Below are 16,323 nucleotides of genomic sequence, written 5' to 3'. Positions count from 1 at the left end.
TTTGCTATTGGTCTAGTCTACCTTTTAGTTTTTACGCGGAACAGTTGTATAAACAATTCGATTTGATATGGTGATAGTCTGAGCTTCTAGTGGTTTGAGAGTACAAGGGCTGATGCAATAATGTTAACATGATACGGATATATCAATTGATATATTATGTAGACAAGTTCCAGAACTTCAGGTTATTGTATTATTCGCAGTAAATCGACTTCTCCATTAGGGGTGGACGTAAGGCGAGTACTTGCATTTTTACATATATTTGATACTCGCGTTGCCTTGAACGAGTAATGAATTTTTAGACTTGGTACTTGTCTTGTCGGAAACGAGTACTTGTTATATCGAGTACTTGTCGCAAAACATGTAACTTGCAAATTACTTGCCTTGCTCGATTACTTACTAGTAGGGTTGAGCACATGACAAGTATCCGGGATTTTTGCCATACTTATAAGCTGACTTTCTTTCTTCGGATAGTAAAAGAATTGCCTTATATTTGTATTTGCTAATACCAAGTCCTTAATTAAGCGAGCCTTTAAAATATAAATTATGTTTCAATGATTTTATGGTTAGGTGATTGTCTATATTTATACTAAATTTTTTTTCTGATTCTTATGCTACACCAATGTAAGATAATATAGCGTAAAATTTGAAAAAAAAGAAAAAAATATTTAATCCCACATGTTTGATATTAAATAAATATTAAAGTAAATGAAATAATAATGTAAATGTTACAATATATTTTGAAAATCAAGTAGCGGGTCGAAACGAGTCAAATACCTAAAATAATTTTAAGCCTTGTTACTTGATTTGCACTTGCAAGTATTTAAAATTCTTAACTTGTTACTTGCCTTGATTAAAACGAGTACTTGTATTTAAAGGGCAAGTAAAGCGGGTAATGGGTATTTGTGCCCAGCCCCTATTCTCCATGACAAGAATTGAACTGAAAACGGTGCCATACACTAAGATTACCAATAAAGAATCCCTTTGAACTCAAAAAGTCCCATCAGCTAAACATATACACAAACCGTGAGGTAAGAAGAACAAGAGAAAAATAAAAGTTCTAGAACGTTGAAGGAACAACAGTTATATGTCTTAACGGATGTGAGACATTGGTCCCACCGGCGTGGATGATGAACTCAGCTGGCGAGAATGAAGTTCCGTGACAGACGCAGATTATACTAATCTCTGATTTTGAGTACCGATACAGAAACCCATTTACAGTTTTCCCATCGGGTCCGTTACCGGTGCTAGTCACGCACGGCATTTTAGCAAACGGAAGTAAACTGCCGTTAACCCCGTTGCTGTTGGGACGTGGTTTTGGAGGCTTTCCAGCTTCTTTGGTTATAGAATTGGAACATTGTTGCGTCTCCTCTACCACCGCATCATTTGGACCGTCCATGCTCCACGCTCTTTCCTCTTTATAGGTTAGAATGTTATTATTAACCGGAGAATTAACCGGTTTTCTTCGGTTAGAACTTACCCCGAGTTCGCAACTTCCACCTGAACATGAGAGGACACAACCGTAGCTCCAAATTATTTTCATGCAAGTACCATAACTTTCATGTTTCTTCAATACATATAACCAATATTATAATACTTCAATATACTACTACAAAAGAAAGTTTGTAGATTAACAATTAATCAAATTCAACCTCATCAAGTACATTAGTTTTTTCATAATCTTTCTAGTTTATAGACTAAAAATTCTGGAAATTAACATTTTCAGCTAGCTATAATAATCCGTAAAAAATATAAAAATATTAAATTGTTAGATACCTTCTTGGCAGGGATCGTAAACGTCCGACGTGCTGCCAATGGGTGACCCGATTGTAACGTCTTTGCTGTTTTCCTTATATTGACCCGACCCGTACCCGTTACCCAAATTACTGAAGCTCAAACCCAAATCCACGCCGTTAGTAACTTCTGTTTTGATCCTCTTGCACTCTCCTCCTCCTCCGCTTCTCTGCTGCTTCGCTTCCCGCTTCTTCCTCGTCTCGACATTAAGATCAACGTCAATATCCTTGGCCCATCTGATGACGGCGTTAGAATTACCGTCCGGACAACATTCTATCGGTTGAGCTTTGGTTGCTTTCTTTAAAGGACCTCCCAGAGAAAGACATAGCTCAAGCTCGACCTCAGCATCCTCGTCTTTTCCAAACTTTGTCGCCATTGATGAAGATTCAACAACTATGTAACGTCGAAATAAAGAAAAGATATGGTTTCTTACTTTCTTTATCGATATTTATGCCGTGGGATATTTGTTTTTTACGATTTATGAACCATGTAACGTATAGCTTGACACGTGTTTAACGAGGATAGTGGACATGGGCGGTTTTCTTTTACACGTATGACTAATTATCAGTCTGCAAACGTTATTAGCGCTATAATCTCGGATTATCGATAACGCTTTTCATTTTGTTTCTAATTTATCTATTGGTGAAAATCAGCGGAAAGCAGCGAGGCCGACACGTGTAACACGTGCCACATGCATCAGACACGTGTTTTACCAGATATCTGCTGGCGTTGACGAGGACACGTTCGTTTCTCAGTTTTCTTGCGTCTCCGCGAATCTCGAATATTAGCTCGACTCCAAAACTTACACGTGGAGAGCATCTGTTAAAGACGGTCCCACAATCTTGAACTGAAAGATAAGGACAGTGTACTAATAGGTTAGATGATCCAGCTCAGCGGAGGCGCCGTTGCTTTTGCGGCTATTCTCATCTGATGTGCTGGATGTGTGTCCACGTGTTTGTGTTCGGCGGGATTAATGAGCATGTTTTCAAAGGTAATTGGTTTGTAAATAGTGATGTGACACATGGCTTTCTTCAAATCGTGGGTACAGTTTTAAAGAAGTTTCTTTTATGGAAGAAAGTTCATGCCTTCCTCCTGCATGAGTTGCACCTGGAAAGTGGAAAAGGAAGATTCTTTGGTTTATCATTGAAAAGTAACATGTTTATGTCAAGTTGTTAATACCATGGTACTTTGTTTGCCCAACAAAATATATATTTTATGGTTTTTCTGTCAAAAAGGTTCGTTGATATATTCCGATTGGGCTTGGTTTCCTAAATGCTTAAATGGGCTAGTTTAGCTGTTGAGCCTAAAAACAATAGTCTAACTGTCTAAGTAAGGAGTTCATGTTGATTTTCTTGTCCTTCTGCTCATCTCAGTAGAAAAATCAAGGGAAATAAAAACGATCGCAACTTAATAGATATATTAAAACACTAATAAATAAAAATAACATCGAAACTATAAATTCAAATAATTTTATCAAGAGAATGAACCAGAAAATTAGATTAAATTATCCAAGTTATACTGGATTTTGAAGTATTGGGATTTATTGACATAAGGTATAGAGTCGTTTTGATCATCTGCTTTATTACTACAAGTGGGTAGTATGGGTGCGAGAAGCACATACATGCTAATGCTCAAGTGTACAATGAAGATGAAGATTTGTTTGGATTCGAAGAATGACTTTTGATTCTCCCAGAAGATTGGGGAGACAAAAGTGTAAAAGTGTAATGTTATTAGTGGGTAAATTGTAACATCTCTCCCCTCCCCCCATTTTCTATATCCTCTCTCTAATATACAACTTAATGCTAATCCCATCAACATATGATGATGACACAGTAGAATCAAAACTGAATCAAAAGTCTGAAAATCCGGTTTCCAACAATCACACTCTCGAAAAAAGACCTTTTCACTCTAAAACCCACAAAGACTTTAACCTGTTCTAGTAGCAAGCCTCTCTTTCTCATGTAGTCCAAGCCAATAATACCTCTCAACATTTCCCATGACTGCTACACCGAGCAAATGCCACTGCAATGCTATGTGAGGGAGGATCTTTCTCCTCGGTTGAAGTGAAATAACATAAGAATGGCATCAAACTAGAAGGGAACCACATATGGAAGAGCTACAAGATCAGTAACAGATTCTAATCTAAGAGCCTGGTTCCAGACTTGCAAAGACTCATCCAATGAAGTAGAGGAATCTGTCCTTGGCTTCTTTAGTAATTTCACACCAGACTGACCGAACAGCCACTCTTGTTCCTCACTCTCACCAACCTCATGCAACTCCTCCCTTTGCGGTACGTTCAGTATCTGATCCAAATACTTCAAGTCCGAATGAGGTCGCTTCTTTTTTGATGATGCTTCACCGTTTTCTTTCACTTTCACAGACGAAGAAGTCGATGGACGTTTTCTTGATTCTTGAGAATCAATGAAACCGTTAACTCTATGCTCCTCCTTGACCTCTGGATTACTACACACTGGTCCTTGCAACTCAGAAACAGGTTTAGGAAGAGTTTGGCATCCTCCCAACTTTCGTCCGTTTTCCACGGATGATGTTATAGGAGAAGCAACTGGCCTCTGTATCTTATTTGGCCTAGCTCCATTCTCTGCATAACAATTTAAAAGAAAAAAACACATGCTAAGAGACAAACAAGCATAACAAGTAAACATATTCAATCACATTGCTGGGAAACAAAACCAGGAAAAATCAGTTTCCCAATAACTATACAAAGTGTACTAACATCTAATAGAAGTCAAACAAGTTACCAAGACTAAAGAAACATAACATGACTGAATATAAATAGAAGGTAAACACACACACACACCAATATAAAAATAAAGAGTTGGATCAAGGAAGGACTCACCATACAAGAAACCATTCGTCTCATGATCTTTCCGTTTGCCAAGTACTCCTCCATCTGCGGTAAGATCTTTGACGCTCGCCTTTGACAGGTCATGCACTCTAAAGTTCCTAGCATCTACTACGTCTCTCTCTTTTAGCCTCGGCCCTCCCTCTACATACTTTGGTTTGTCATGACCAATTTGTTTCTTCTCCTCTTGACTACTTCTATGTGTTGTGTACTTTGGTTCATTTTTCTTTATCCCTTCGCTGTCCGATGGCAAGTCACTCTTTGTAACACTTTCTCTGCGGTGATTCTTCTCATGTAGTTCTGTTTTCTTCGCCTGATCCTTTTTCTCCGATGGTTTAACCATAAACTCAGATCCTTTCTGATCACTACTGGATGATGCTCGAGGAACCGCATTTTCAGGTCTTTTCTCCATGGCGTAGCTCCTCTTTTCATCAACTTTCCTAAGGTTGTTCTCTGTGACTCCATTGGGAAAACTAATCTTCCCCACGCTTTGACTGCCTGTAGCTTCTTCATCTCTGATCCTTCTAGCCAGATCCTGTATAAACTTAGACTCTCCGTTACCATTACTCAGCACGGTATTTGTAACAAGCGGCTCCCTGTCCTTTGTGTTGGGCAGAACACAAGCACCTTTTTTGTCCTCCGAAGCTGAGCTCTTTTCTTTATCCCGATCTCTGTCTTTCTTATCTTTATGTTTCTCCTTTTTCTCCTTCCGTTCCTTGTGTTTGTCTTTGCTTGTTTCTTTATCCTTCTTCTCTTTCTTTTCCTTATCCTTTTTGTGCTTCTTTTCTTTCTTTTGTTTTTCCTGCAGTTTCAATCCCAGGAGAAAAAGAAAAGACCACACATATATATAAGTGATGATGATTAAAAAATAGCCTAGGCATAGAGATAATGAGTTACTTCCAGTACGTACCTAATCTGATTCATTGTTAGCCTTACACTAATGCTTAATAAGCTTCTTACTATATCTTGTTACAGTTCCAGAAGTTTCTCAAGATGCTTACACTAGGAGCACTATTAAACTATTCTCATATTCTCTCTCTCAAACTGGTCAGCCAAAAAAAGTAAGATCCATGATTACCACTAGAGAGATATTACTAATTCTAGATTTGACATTAAACTTCATACCAATTATCTAACATCCAAAAATGATCAACTACATATTCATTTCAGTAATGATAATACTAAAATTCTAAGCTAGTCAAAGATTGTACAATGTACTAGAAATTCTGAATCAGTCTATATGTCCCTTACTCCAACAAACTCGTTCATTCACCATTCTCCTCCATTAGCTAAAAATATTCGTAAGAGTCAGTTTCGTGACATTCTAAGTTTTCTTCATTGGTTTCTAAGAGCCTAGAGGCAAAGGATGTGTTATATACATAAGTAGTAAATTCACACTCTCAACATAATCACGATTATGATGATTTCAAAAGGAAAGTATGAGTTAACCTTTATCAAAGAGTCTGCTTCATCATCAGTTATAATCTTCTTCTCATATCCTGGAGGTGGAAACGGGAAGCAACGAGACATGGCACTTTTAACCCCCCTCCCCTCCCTCAAGCCGCCCTAAAGTGGTGTACTTTCAACCACTCTTGTTACTTTCTCGACTTCCCCTTTTACCTCAGCTCATCATGTTCAATAAGAAAACCATTTAGAAGCTCCAAACTTGGTTCACCAGCAAACCAAAAGGCACTTCAACCCTCCTGTCTTGACAGGTGCACTAAATTAAGCAACTTATTCCGTGGAACCGCAAAACTGCCAGCAGAAGTCGATATCAATTGCATCGTAAGCTGAAATTGAATTTAGTTTACATACGAACAGCTCAAAGCAAGCACCTTTTTAAGGACAGAGCCGCCCTCGTGAAGAAACCCAATTCGATCCTAAAGTGTTTAATCTCCGAGGGACGATCCCTGATAGTATCAAAAACCGCAAATTAGGGTGCGATCCAATCAAACCCTAAAAATATCAAAATCCAATCGTACCAAAAATCAGCAGCCCACAACGATTGCTTATTGCAATTGGCCTAGGTTTAAGTTAGAAAGACGAGATTTTGAAGAAAACCCAGATTAGCAAACAACCTCAATTAGCTCTCTCAATTAGATCAAAACTTTGTGGGAGAAGATTTAAAACACAAACGAAATTTCACTTTGAATTAAAGGTTTTTTTCAGCTCATAATGAAGAAATAGAAAATCAATGGTGTTCTTTGAAAACAGTTTTTTTTTTTTAAATATGAAAATCATATACAATACAGAGAGCGATTGGAAGATCTCAGAGGGGAGAGAGAGAAGATGAAACAATGAAGAAAGTGAGAAATATCTCTCTCTCCTCCCTCTCTCTCTCTCTCTAAATCTCCATGTGTTGGCATATTTATATACCTTTTTTCTTTCTGTATATATCTGTAATGTTCTCTCTTCTCTCTTATTTTTCGAATTAGGGGGTATTATTTTGTATATGACTATATGGGTTTGTTCCTGAAGACAAAGAAGACTCTCTCTCTCTTTCTCTCTCTAGAAAACCCCGACCAAGAAAGAAACTTTGGTCCGAACATGGCAAAATGGTTTTTATAACGAGTAAAAACAAGGAAAGGGCTTTTCTGGCTTTTAAGTAATAAATGGGCCAAGCCCATTATTTATTAGCTGAACTTTGACTTTGACAAGTCTTCTTCAAACTGTTTTCCACCTTTATCTTCTCAACCCATGGGAGAGTCAACGTAAGGCAACACTTTAGTTTCTGTACAACTCCATTTGACCTCAGCTTGCTCTTAATCTCCTCCCTTCCTGGAAACTTGAATCATCAAGTAACGATCAACCCCCTAAACACGGCCAAAAAAAAGACTTGGCCCTGATCAAATTTTCACAAACGCAAAAAGATGTTTCTCTTTCTAATTCACAACCCTTGAGCAGCGCAATGCACATAAATCCTCATAACTATGAATGGCCGACCAAGTGAGTGTCGTGTGGTCAAGCGACCCAAAAACTAGTCCTTTATCGCTACATGAACAAATCATCACTTGCTTGGAGATCGTGGAGTGATAGACATGGGTGTTAACAGGAATGCAACAGTGGAAGAAGCAGTTTTGAGTCTTAGGAGGAGAAGAAGACATCGTATGAGAGTTCTGAATGAAATTGAAGCAGAAATTACATCTATTGTGAATTCTCTTAATCCAGAGAAAAATGATATTAATCTATGGAAAAGAGAGTCGGGTTATAAAGATAGCTTCTCAACTCAAGAAACTTGGGAGATGCTTAGAGTTAAGAAGCCGACTTGTGAATGGGTAAAAGGTATTTGGTTTGCTCATGGTACGCTAAAATTTTCTTTTATTGCTTGGCTTTCAGTTCGCAATAGATTATCTACGATGGATAGAGTAGCTATATGGTGTTTGGGGGTTGATTCTACTTGTGTTCTCTGTAAAGCAAGTCAGGAAACTAGAGCTCATCTATTCTTCGAATGCTCGTATACTACTAGACTTTGGGAGTACATTGCCAAAGGGATTATGGGGAATTCTTATACAAACATTTGGTCGAGGTCATTCATCTTTTGAGAGACTCGACATGGGAGAAGAAGAGATTATTCTGCTTTCGCTATGCTTTCCAGGCAGTGATTTACGGGATTTGGGGAGTTAGAAATAGGATCAGGCATGGTGAAAAGATTCTTCCAATGCAAGTGCTTCAAAGAATGATAGATAAGGGGATAAGAAATAGAATCAGTTTGATGCGGTTGAAGAAGGTTAAAGGAATGGAGGAGTTAATGGTTTACTGGTTCAGCGTTAGACATTAAGCCCCTATATGCGCATAGAGGTTTATTGGTTGGGTAGTAGAGTGTGGCTCAATTGCTGGAGCTGCTGGTTTGCTGTTTAGATAGCTATTCCCTAGCTATTCCCTAGCTATGAGTTTTCTTACTCTTTTCCCATCATTAGAGTTTTGTCTCATTTGGGTTTTCTCTAGTGATGGTTTTAATGAGGAGAAACTCATAGCACTTCCAAACTTAACTTGTGTCTCATGGTTAGTTTGAGGGGATAAAGGAGTTTGGAGTTGATGATTTTTAGAAGTTGTGTTCTTTGGAGTAGAGTTTGTGCTTGATTTCTTTTGATTTGTTGTTTAGCTTTATTGCTTGTTGCCCAAGTTAACAGTAAGCACTAGTTGTAGTAAGGTTTTTTTGATGAATAAATTTAACATTCATTCAAAAAAAAAAAGAACAAATCATCAGCTGAGTAAATAGTTGGCGACAAGACGGTACATGTAAAACGGGTTGTGTCCTCCCCTGTACCCAAAACAGAAACTACTATCATTAGCTTCTTAACCTTAATCCAACAGTTCAGATGGAGAGCTCAGCTCGTTTAGTAATACCTCTGGATTGTGCGGATAGACTGCGCAGAGCTGTTTATTATATGTGCAGGCCATAAGTCAAGTTCTCAGGTTTATGAGAGCAATCACTGGTTTAAACAAATTAAACAACTGTGTTTTGAAAAAAAAGAACAAAATAAACAACTTAAGAACAAACCTTGTGACTACCGGCTAGAACCACAAAAATGGGACTGCATTCTTTTTTGCTGCCAGGCAGCAATGTTGACTCCAACTGGTCCTATATATAATATAACCCCACCACTAGCAATCACTACATGAGCTCCAATTATAACCTGTGCATTATCACATCATTTGAGATATGTTTTCAGGATTGAACATGTAGCAAATTCACTAGAGATATCATAGAAAACACTGTACATGTTGTATTATATTTTCAAATTTACATTTAGTCTGGTTTTTTATCTCGTTTTGTTTATGTTGTGAATTTATAAGCCACGTACAATTACAAATACAATACTTTTATCTTTTTGTAAAAGTTAAAGCAAAGATACAAAGTTCACGGGTTGACTTGTTGTTGCAAAGTGAATCATTATGGCATCCGATTCTCTGTGATTACATTCTAGAAAATGTATATTGTCATCAACACTACTTTATACTACTAACTTCTAATCTTATTAACACAAATACTACTATTAATTAGACGTAAGGAATCGGTCACGTTACCAGAAGAAACGAATTTATTACTACTAAACTCATGAGTTTTTATTATTCGCAGGGGAACAAATTAAATAAACAACACATTAAAAACACCCGACCGTAATCACGTGCTGTTTCTAGTAATCAAGCCGTAACGTCGTGCGGTCTTTCCTCCTAGTGGATATACTATGTCTTCTCTGTTCTCGACACTGTCGTAACTCGTAAGTCGTCACAATGTCACACTTGGAAATTCGCAACGTCCAAAGCCTGATCAAACACAATAGATAATTTCAGCAAACCACATCCGGTTTAATTAAACATCCAGAATTATTGAACCGGAACATGACTTACTCGGATCTCTGATGGTCTGAGTGGCGAGGCCATTAAACGAGCAAGTCCCACCGGTCTTACGAAAGCTAGCCCAATAAGAGCTAAAGGCGTAGCTAGCATGCAACACGGTCAAATCCGGTTTATGACACGGGCCTCCGGATTTAATCGGTTCACAAGTATTATTCCCCTGCGAGCAAGCGTACGATAGAGCTTCACCGAGCCGAGTCCAATTCGCTCCTTTAGCCACCACGCACCATATCTTCCCTGTGTAAGCCTCATTGTTCTCCGGCGCCGGCAACTTCTCCTTGTACTCCGTCGTCTCCCCGGACAACTCGATCTCGTAGACCCGAGACCCGTTCGGATGCAAAAGTCCGAAATGCCGCTCCGTACCCCGACCCGTCTTCTGATTCTCGTTGAACAAGGCGAAGATGAACGACGGGAGAACCTTCCCTGGCCGCGCCGGAGTTCCTACCGGAGGTTCGGCGGAGAGTTTTTTCACGACGTTGCGGTTGTAAGTCGCGGCGTTGTGGATGTTTGCTCCGATTTGGTCGTAGTCTCCGCTGTTGGGCCAGCCCGTTTCCGCGACCCAGATCCGAAGATCCGGATACCCGAGGCGTGACGTGGCGAAGACGAAAGCGTCGATCATCTGGTCGAAGAGGTTGTGGTAGGTGAGATTCGTGGCGGGATCCGTTACGGTGACGTTGGTAGATTCGAAAAGAGCGTAACCGAGATCTACATGGGCCGGATCTTGGGCCCAGGGGAAATACGGGTACACATCGACGAAGAGGAAAGATTTGGTCCGGTTTAAGAACTGGAGCATCGGTTTCATAACTGAACCGGAAATATCAGAACGGAACTCGCCGCTGGAAGGAGGAAACGAAGTCTTGAGAACGTCGACGGCGAGTGTGGTCCCTACTTTGACTTTCTTGACGGAGAGTTTCTTCAGTGAACGTTGGATCCTCCGCATTGCCGGAACGAGAGAGGATTTGAGCTCGGAGTCCGTGGAGGAGAGGATCTCGTTGCCGACGAGGAGGTAGCGGATCTTGGTGGAGGGATGAAACGGGAGGATGTTGGATTTGATCCACTCGTCGGAGAGGGGTGCGGATTTGGAGATGTTGACGATGAGCTCGTTCGGGACCATGACGGAGACGGTGATGTCGGTGGCGTTTAATGCGGCGAGGATGGTTGGGTTAGCGTCGTAGAGCTTGACGCGTTTCGCGTTTAGGGATTGGATGAGTTTGACTGAGTCGGAAGGAGATGGGAGGTTGTCTCCTAGCTGGCCGTAGTTGACACCTGGTCTGCCTGAGAACTTTGCTCCTGCGGACAAGACAGAGTTAGAGAGACAGAGAAGTCTGTAAAAGAGATGTGTTAAGCCGGCATTAATGGAGTGGTTCTAGAGAGGTTTTACCTGAGACAGATACGAGCAGGGAGAGAGCAAGAAGATGTAGAATACTCATGACGTTAGCTGATAACTCTTCTTCTTCTTGTCTGAAGCAATATAGAGATGTATAAGACGTACGAGAGAAGAGTGGAGATATTTAATGGGGTACATACATGTTCCCTAGACACAAAAACAAAAGAATCTTATTGTGTATTTTTCATTGCAATGACTATTAGTACAATGTACTGTATTAATAAAGTTTGTATACGGATGCATTAATACAATGTACGGTATCCCTACTGTATTCTACATGATGCATGAGCAGATTATTCAACAGTGCCCTATAAATACTTCTTTTCTAGTCATAACGGTTGATGTTAATTAAGTGTAACTTAGAAGTTTTACGTTAATTAAAAAGACTGTTCCTCCGTTAGAATCATGTTTTAATTCCTGTTTTCAGTCTAGTTGATATAGTAACTAGCAAGATGAGCAAATGATGCTTTAATAAATGACTTAACTCAACTCTCAAATGCTAGTGAATGTGGGAAAATTTTCAACAAATTTTCACTTTAATGTTCACTGAAAATACTTGTTTTATAATGTTGATTCATGCTAACGAGGTGATGTGATGAAAAAGCTATGCATATAAATACTCATACAAGACAGTGTTGATTTTTGTTATCTTAAAAAAAAAAAAAGACAGTGTTGATTTGTGTCTTAATTCTAGACAAATCTCAACGGTCGTCTTGTAATAAAGAAGTAAATGTTCAATGAGAGTTGAGGGAGAAAAAGAGAGAGTAACGTTCTGATGCTTTAACGATGTGACGTGACATTATGCTTTTTAGATCTCATGCGTCACTACAGTAATACATAGAACTCAATAAAGACGTAAATAATAACAAAGTACAAAGCCATTTTTATATTTACTTCAAATAGAAAAACTATATTATAGAGATAGTTTTGCGTGTTACAAAAAAATAAAATAAATAGAGATAGTTTTGCTGTAATTTTCAAAAAAAGTTTTTCTGCCAAACGTATGCATTTATAAGAAAATCTGTTTAGCTACAAAATAATAGTATTGTTTTAGATTTTTTTATAAATAGAAAAGTTTATTATAACAACAAACATTAGAGCAAAACTTCTGCAAGTAGATTAGAGATGTTCTAAATATTGGAGCGCTGATTTGATTTGGCACTTAATACTTCACAAATTATTACAAAAAAAATTGATTTAAAAAAGAACTACACATGAAAATTCCACAAATTGGCAAAAGAATAAAAAAATCATGAAAATAGTTCAATTCAAAAAGTATAGATGAATCCTGGAGAAAGAAAACAACAACAAATTACTCAAAAGAATTGAGTGTGGCATTACAACAAAACTCTAAATCGGTAGTCAAGTCTTTTTGGCTTAAGACCACAAACAAAGAGAGGTCATCAATCAAGCCTTTCTTTCTGCCACTTCCCTAATACTATCCGTAAAACAAAAGAAATAAGAATCTAAACCATCACAGGTAAAGAGTATCAAAGACAAAAAAGAAAAGTTTTTAAATGAATTGTTCTTTTTTTTTTAATGTAGAGAGGACCAGCAAGAATCCATATCTGAGTTGGTTCATCCTCCTGACTTGGTCTTGAGCATCTCTCTTCTTTTCTGTTCTTCAACTTGTATGGTGCAGTGTAGTTTAAAACGAGGAAAGGTGTCTTTTATATAAACTAACTGACCTGTTCTCCGATCAAATCCAGACCAACAATCACGAAAGTGAGTCCTTGGAACAAGAGGAAGTAGAAGTGGATCCCTTGTGCAGACAACAAGCTTCTCACCGAGGCTGCCAAGAGGATAAAAGCCAGAGCAATCTCTGTTCTGTACAGACGGTTTCTTTTGGTCTTCCCTGCTTTCTTAGCTGCTCCTAGTTTGCTAAGCTCGGTTAGACCCGAATCAGAGGATGATCTTTGGATGCTCGTGGAGTCAACCAAAGAGCCTGACTCTGCGTACGCAATCAGATCAGCCTCAGAGGACCTCCCTAGCTTTTTGGTGACCACCCACTCGTAAGAGCTTCCAAACTTGAACAAACCAGAGATCATGGCTCCGAACTTGGTGACCGACATTGTGTTTTCAAACAGGAGGTAAGGGACTATGAAAGGGAACGATCTCGGGGCTGGGATGATGTTTAAGATGGACATGATCCCGGGGATGTAGCAAACAACCCATGATGGTAAGTTAGCTTCTGGGAAGAACATTGTCAATGGGAGAATGACGCAGAAGAGAGTGAATGAGTAGAATGGTAAGATAAGCTTCCTTAGCAAGAAGAAGAGAAATATCATATTTGCTTTCTTGCCTACACTCACCTGCAAGAGACAAAATACACAAACAAACATCAGACCAAACCTCTACAAACTAATATATCAATATTTAATCAATCATCAACCTCACCTTTGAGCGAAGAATGTCCATGAAACACAAACGGAACAGTTGCATTGGACCTGAATGCCAACGGTATTGCTGCTTTTTGTATGCCTCATAGGACTCCGGAAGCTCACAGAGACACTGTGTACATGGTATGAGAGATTAAAAGAGTATTCTGGAGAAAATGAAATGAAAAGGAAACTTCTAAGCAAACACAAGTACTACCTTTACGTCATTAAGGTAGATGAACTTCCATCCACAAAGATGAGCACGAACGGCTATATCCATGTCTTCAACAGTTGTTCGCTCCAACCAACCACCACAATCCTCAAGGGCTTTGATTCTCCAGACACCAGCGGTTCCATTAAAGCCAAAGAAGTTGATAAAGACACCATTAACCTGCTGTTCGACTTCAAAGTGGAAAGACAAGTTTATGTTCTGTAGCCTCGTAAGCAAGTTCTCGTCTTTGTTCACAAAGGCCCACCGTGTTTGAACCAAGGCTAAATCTTCTCTCCCCTGGAAGAACACACATACCATGTCAGAAAACTTATACGAGCCAAAAAAATTTTTAAAAAGTGAATGATAAACCTTGAAATGAGGAACAGTTTTCTTCAGAAACTCAGCTGGCGGCTGGAAGTCTGCATCAAAAATAGCGACAAACTCGTAATCTTTGACGTATTCGCAGTTCATCGCAGCTTTGAGGTTCCCAGCCTTGTAACCAGTACGTATGAGACGGTGTCTATACACAATCCGAACCCCCCTCTGTTGCCATTTCTGTACTTCAGCCTTTATAAGCACCTGAACGTCTAGCTCACTCGAGTCATCAAGAATCTGGATCAGCATTCTCTCTTTCGGCCAGTCAAGCATACACACCGCTCCAATCGACTGTTGGTAAACCTGCAAGGTCACACACCAACCAAGATAAAGGTAACAAAACAGATAATCCTTAGCTAAGTTAAGATTCAAAATGTTTACCTCTTTCTCATTGCACATAGGAATCTGCACAAGCACCATAGGATAATCTTCCAATCTAATCCCTTCTCCAACCGGTTTAGCCGGGTACTCGGTAGCGGCAACAGGCTTAATCCTACGGAGCTTGATCCAGAAGCAACCAAGCACAAGCACCAGACGGTCCACGGACTGAATCAAGAAGAGGACAATGCAGACATTAGTCAAGCTCTGGAGCGGGGGAGCCAAGTAAGACGCCCTGATCTCGAGCCACCGAGCGTACGCCACCTCCACGGCCGCCTCGGCGGAGGCCACGGAGGGAGGCGTGAAGTGCCAGCCTTTGAAATAAGCGGCGAGCTCGAAGCAGAGGAGGAGGACGACGAGGACCAAGAAGGCCTTGATCAAGCGGTAGAGCCTGGTGGCGGAGGGAGGGTGGTTGTCCTTGTCGTTGGCGATGCGGCGGTTGGCGGTGCGGAGGAGGTTGAGGGAGGAGTGAGCGATCCAGACGAAGGAGGAGGCGAGCTGCTTGAGCTTGAGGAGGTAGAGACGGGAGAGCTGGCGGAGGGTCCGAGTCCGGATCCGATCTTTGTCTCGGTCAACGGCTGGAGTTCGGATTTCGACGGTGAGGAATGATGATTCTTCATCGCCGCCGTTTTGATCTCTATCTCGCTGCTTATTCCACCATTGCTGAAACTCCTCGTTCTGGGAGCGAGACATCGAAAAACACCAATGGATCCAATCTTTGGGGGCTGCTGAGAGATCAAATAAGAACACACGAGAGAGAGATGTTGGCTAAACTTAGTAACAAACAAAAAGGTTACATCTTTTTTCGTATACAATATGATTAATTAATGTAATGAGATCTCGTTAGAAAAAAACTCAATTAATGAACAATGATTGCATCTAAAACGAGGGTTAAAAGCCATTTTTTTACAGATCCGGAGAGGCGGGGGGAATAGAGATTACCGGAAGAAGTCTAACGAGTCTCTGTAGTCGACGGAGACTGAGGTTAGTGGTGGTGGTGGGGAAGGTGTGGATCGATCTACAATGGCTTTTTTGTAACGAGAGGAAGAAGAAGAAGAAGAAGATGATGGAGGAGGAGGGGGGAGGCTAAAAAAAAAATGAGTGTGGAAGATTGATGTTTGTAATTGATAAGACAGGTTTACCCTTGCGTTTAGACATAAGTTACACTCTTGTCTGATTTGTAGTTAAAACAACGGTTTGGTAAGGTTAAAAAACAATAGAGGGAAGAGTTTACGGCCCATTTCTTGGTGGGAAGGCTTTCTAATGGGCTTGATACTTTTTTTTTCACCTAAGGTTAATATTGTAGCGTTTTTTCATTTTTGGTTGAAAGATTGATGATATTCAATATCATAATCATGAAACTTACACTCTTAATGCTGATTTGATACTAATTAGTAAAGTTTCTAAGTAATTAAGTAAACATATAAGTATCAAACTAAAACTTATGAAAACATTCGATGTCTAAAGAAAATGTTAGAACATTCTTTGACTTACAATACAAATATACCACATGAAACCAAGCAAAAATTGTTTTCTTTACATCTCCAAAATGTACACTTTTATTAGCTTTTGTAGTTTTAAA

The 16,323-nt window shown here is 39.6% G+C and overlaps 4 protein-coding genes across 9 annotated transcripts; all 4 read right to left on the bottom strand.

Annotated features, from left to right (window-relative positions):
• Nucleotides 1–533: 533 nt before the first annotated feature.
• On the bottom strand, nt 534–2,232 carry LOC108860638 (ninja-family protein AFP2-like). The gene is made up of 2 exons (XM_018634501.2): nt 1,774–2,232; nt 534–1,497 (listed from the first exon to the last, which is right to left on the bottom strand). The coding sequence occupies exons 1-2, from the start codon at nt 2,165–2,167 to the stop codon at nt 1,058–1,060; spliced, it is 834 nt and encodes a 277-aa protein (XP_018490003.1). The 5' UTR covers nt 2,168–2,232; the 3' UTR covers nt 534–1,057.
• A 1,269-nt stretch (nt 2,233–3,501) lies between these two features.
• On the bottom strand, nt 3,502–7,179 carry LOC108805100 (uncharacterized). Of its 5 annotated transcripts, none has more exons than XM_018577065.2 (5): nt 7,031–7,179; nt 6,490–6,564; nt 6,104–6,409; nt 4,649–5,456; nt 3,502–4,390 (listed from the first exon to the last, which is right to left on the bottom strand). In XM_018577065.2, exons 3-5 carry the CDS (start codon nt 6,182–6,184, stop codon nt 3,882–3,884), a joined length of 1,398 nt encoding a protein of 465 aa, XP_018432567.1. In that variant the 5' UTR covers nt 6,185–6,409; nt 6,490–6,564; nt 7,031–7,179; the 3' UTR covers nt 3,502–3,881. The 5 variants fall into 5 exon arrangements, with proteins under 5 accessions (XP_018432567.1, XP_056842165.1, XP_018432566.1 ...); XM_056986185.1 differs by having other exon boundaries at nt 6,104–6,357; XM_018577064.2 differs by lacking the exon at nt 7,031–7,179 and adding an exon at nt 6,637–7,016.
• Nucleotides 7,180–9,678: 2,499 nt separating this feature from the next.
• Nucleotides 9,679–11,562, bottom strand: LOC108805286 (probable glucan endo-1,3-beta-glucosidase A6). The gene is made up of 3 exons (XM_018577294.2): nt 11,394–11,562; nt 10,007–11,302; nt 9,679–9,922 (listed from the first exon to the last, which is right to left on the bottom strand). The coding sequence occupies exons 1-3, from the start codon at nt 11,440–11,442 to the stop codon at nt 9,885–9,887; spliced, it is 1,383 nt and encodes a 460-aa protein (XP_018432796.2). The 5' UTR covers nt 11,443–11,562; the 3' UTR covers nt 9,679–9,884.
• Nucleotides 11,563–12,647: 1,085 nt separating this feature from the next.
• LOC108863150 (probable xyloglucan glycosyltransferase 6) lies at nt 12,648–15,855 on the bottom strand. Of its 2 annotated transcripts, none has more exons than XM_056985968.1 (6): nt 15,684–15,855; nt 14,745–15,469; nt 14,358–14,666; nt 13,995–14,285; nt 13,797–13,910; nt 12,648–13,711 (listed from the first exon to the last, which is right to left on the bottom strand). In XM_056985968.1, exons 2-6 carry the CDS (start codon nt 15,432–15,434, stop codon nt 13,079–13,081), a joined length of 2,037 nt encoding a protein of 678 aa, XP_056841948.1. In that variant the 5' UTR covers nt 15,435–15,469; nt 15,684–15,855; the 3' UTR covers nt 12,648–13,078. The 2 variants fall into 2 exon arrangements, with proteins under 2 accessions (XP_056841948.1, XP_056841949.1); XM_056985969.1 differs by having other exon boundaries at nt 14,745–15,466.
• Nucleotides 15,856–16,323: the final 468 nt, after the last annotated feature.

The sequence above is a fragment of the Raphanus sativus genome, chromosome 5 (assembly GCF_000801105.2).
Source record: "Raphanus sativus cultivar WK10039 chromosome 5, ASM80110v3, whole genome shotgun sequence".
NCBI lineage: Eukaryota > Viridiplantae > Streptophyta > Magnoliopsida > Brassicales > Brassicaceae > Raphanus > Raphanus sativus.
The sequence above is the reverse complement of the archived record's forward strand: the minus strand, read 5'-3'. Positions and strand labels throughout refer to the sequence as shown.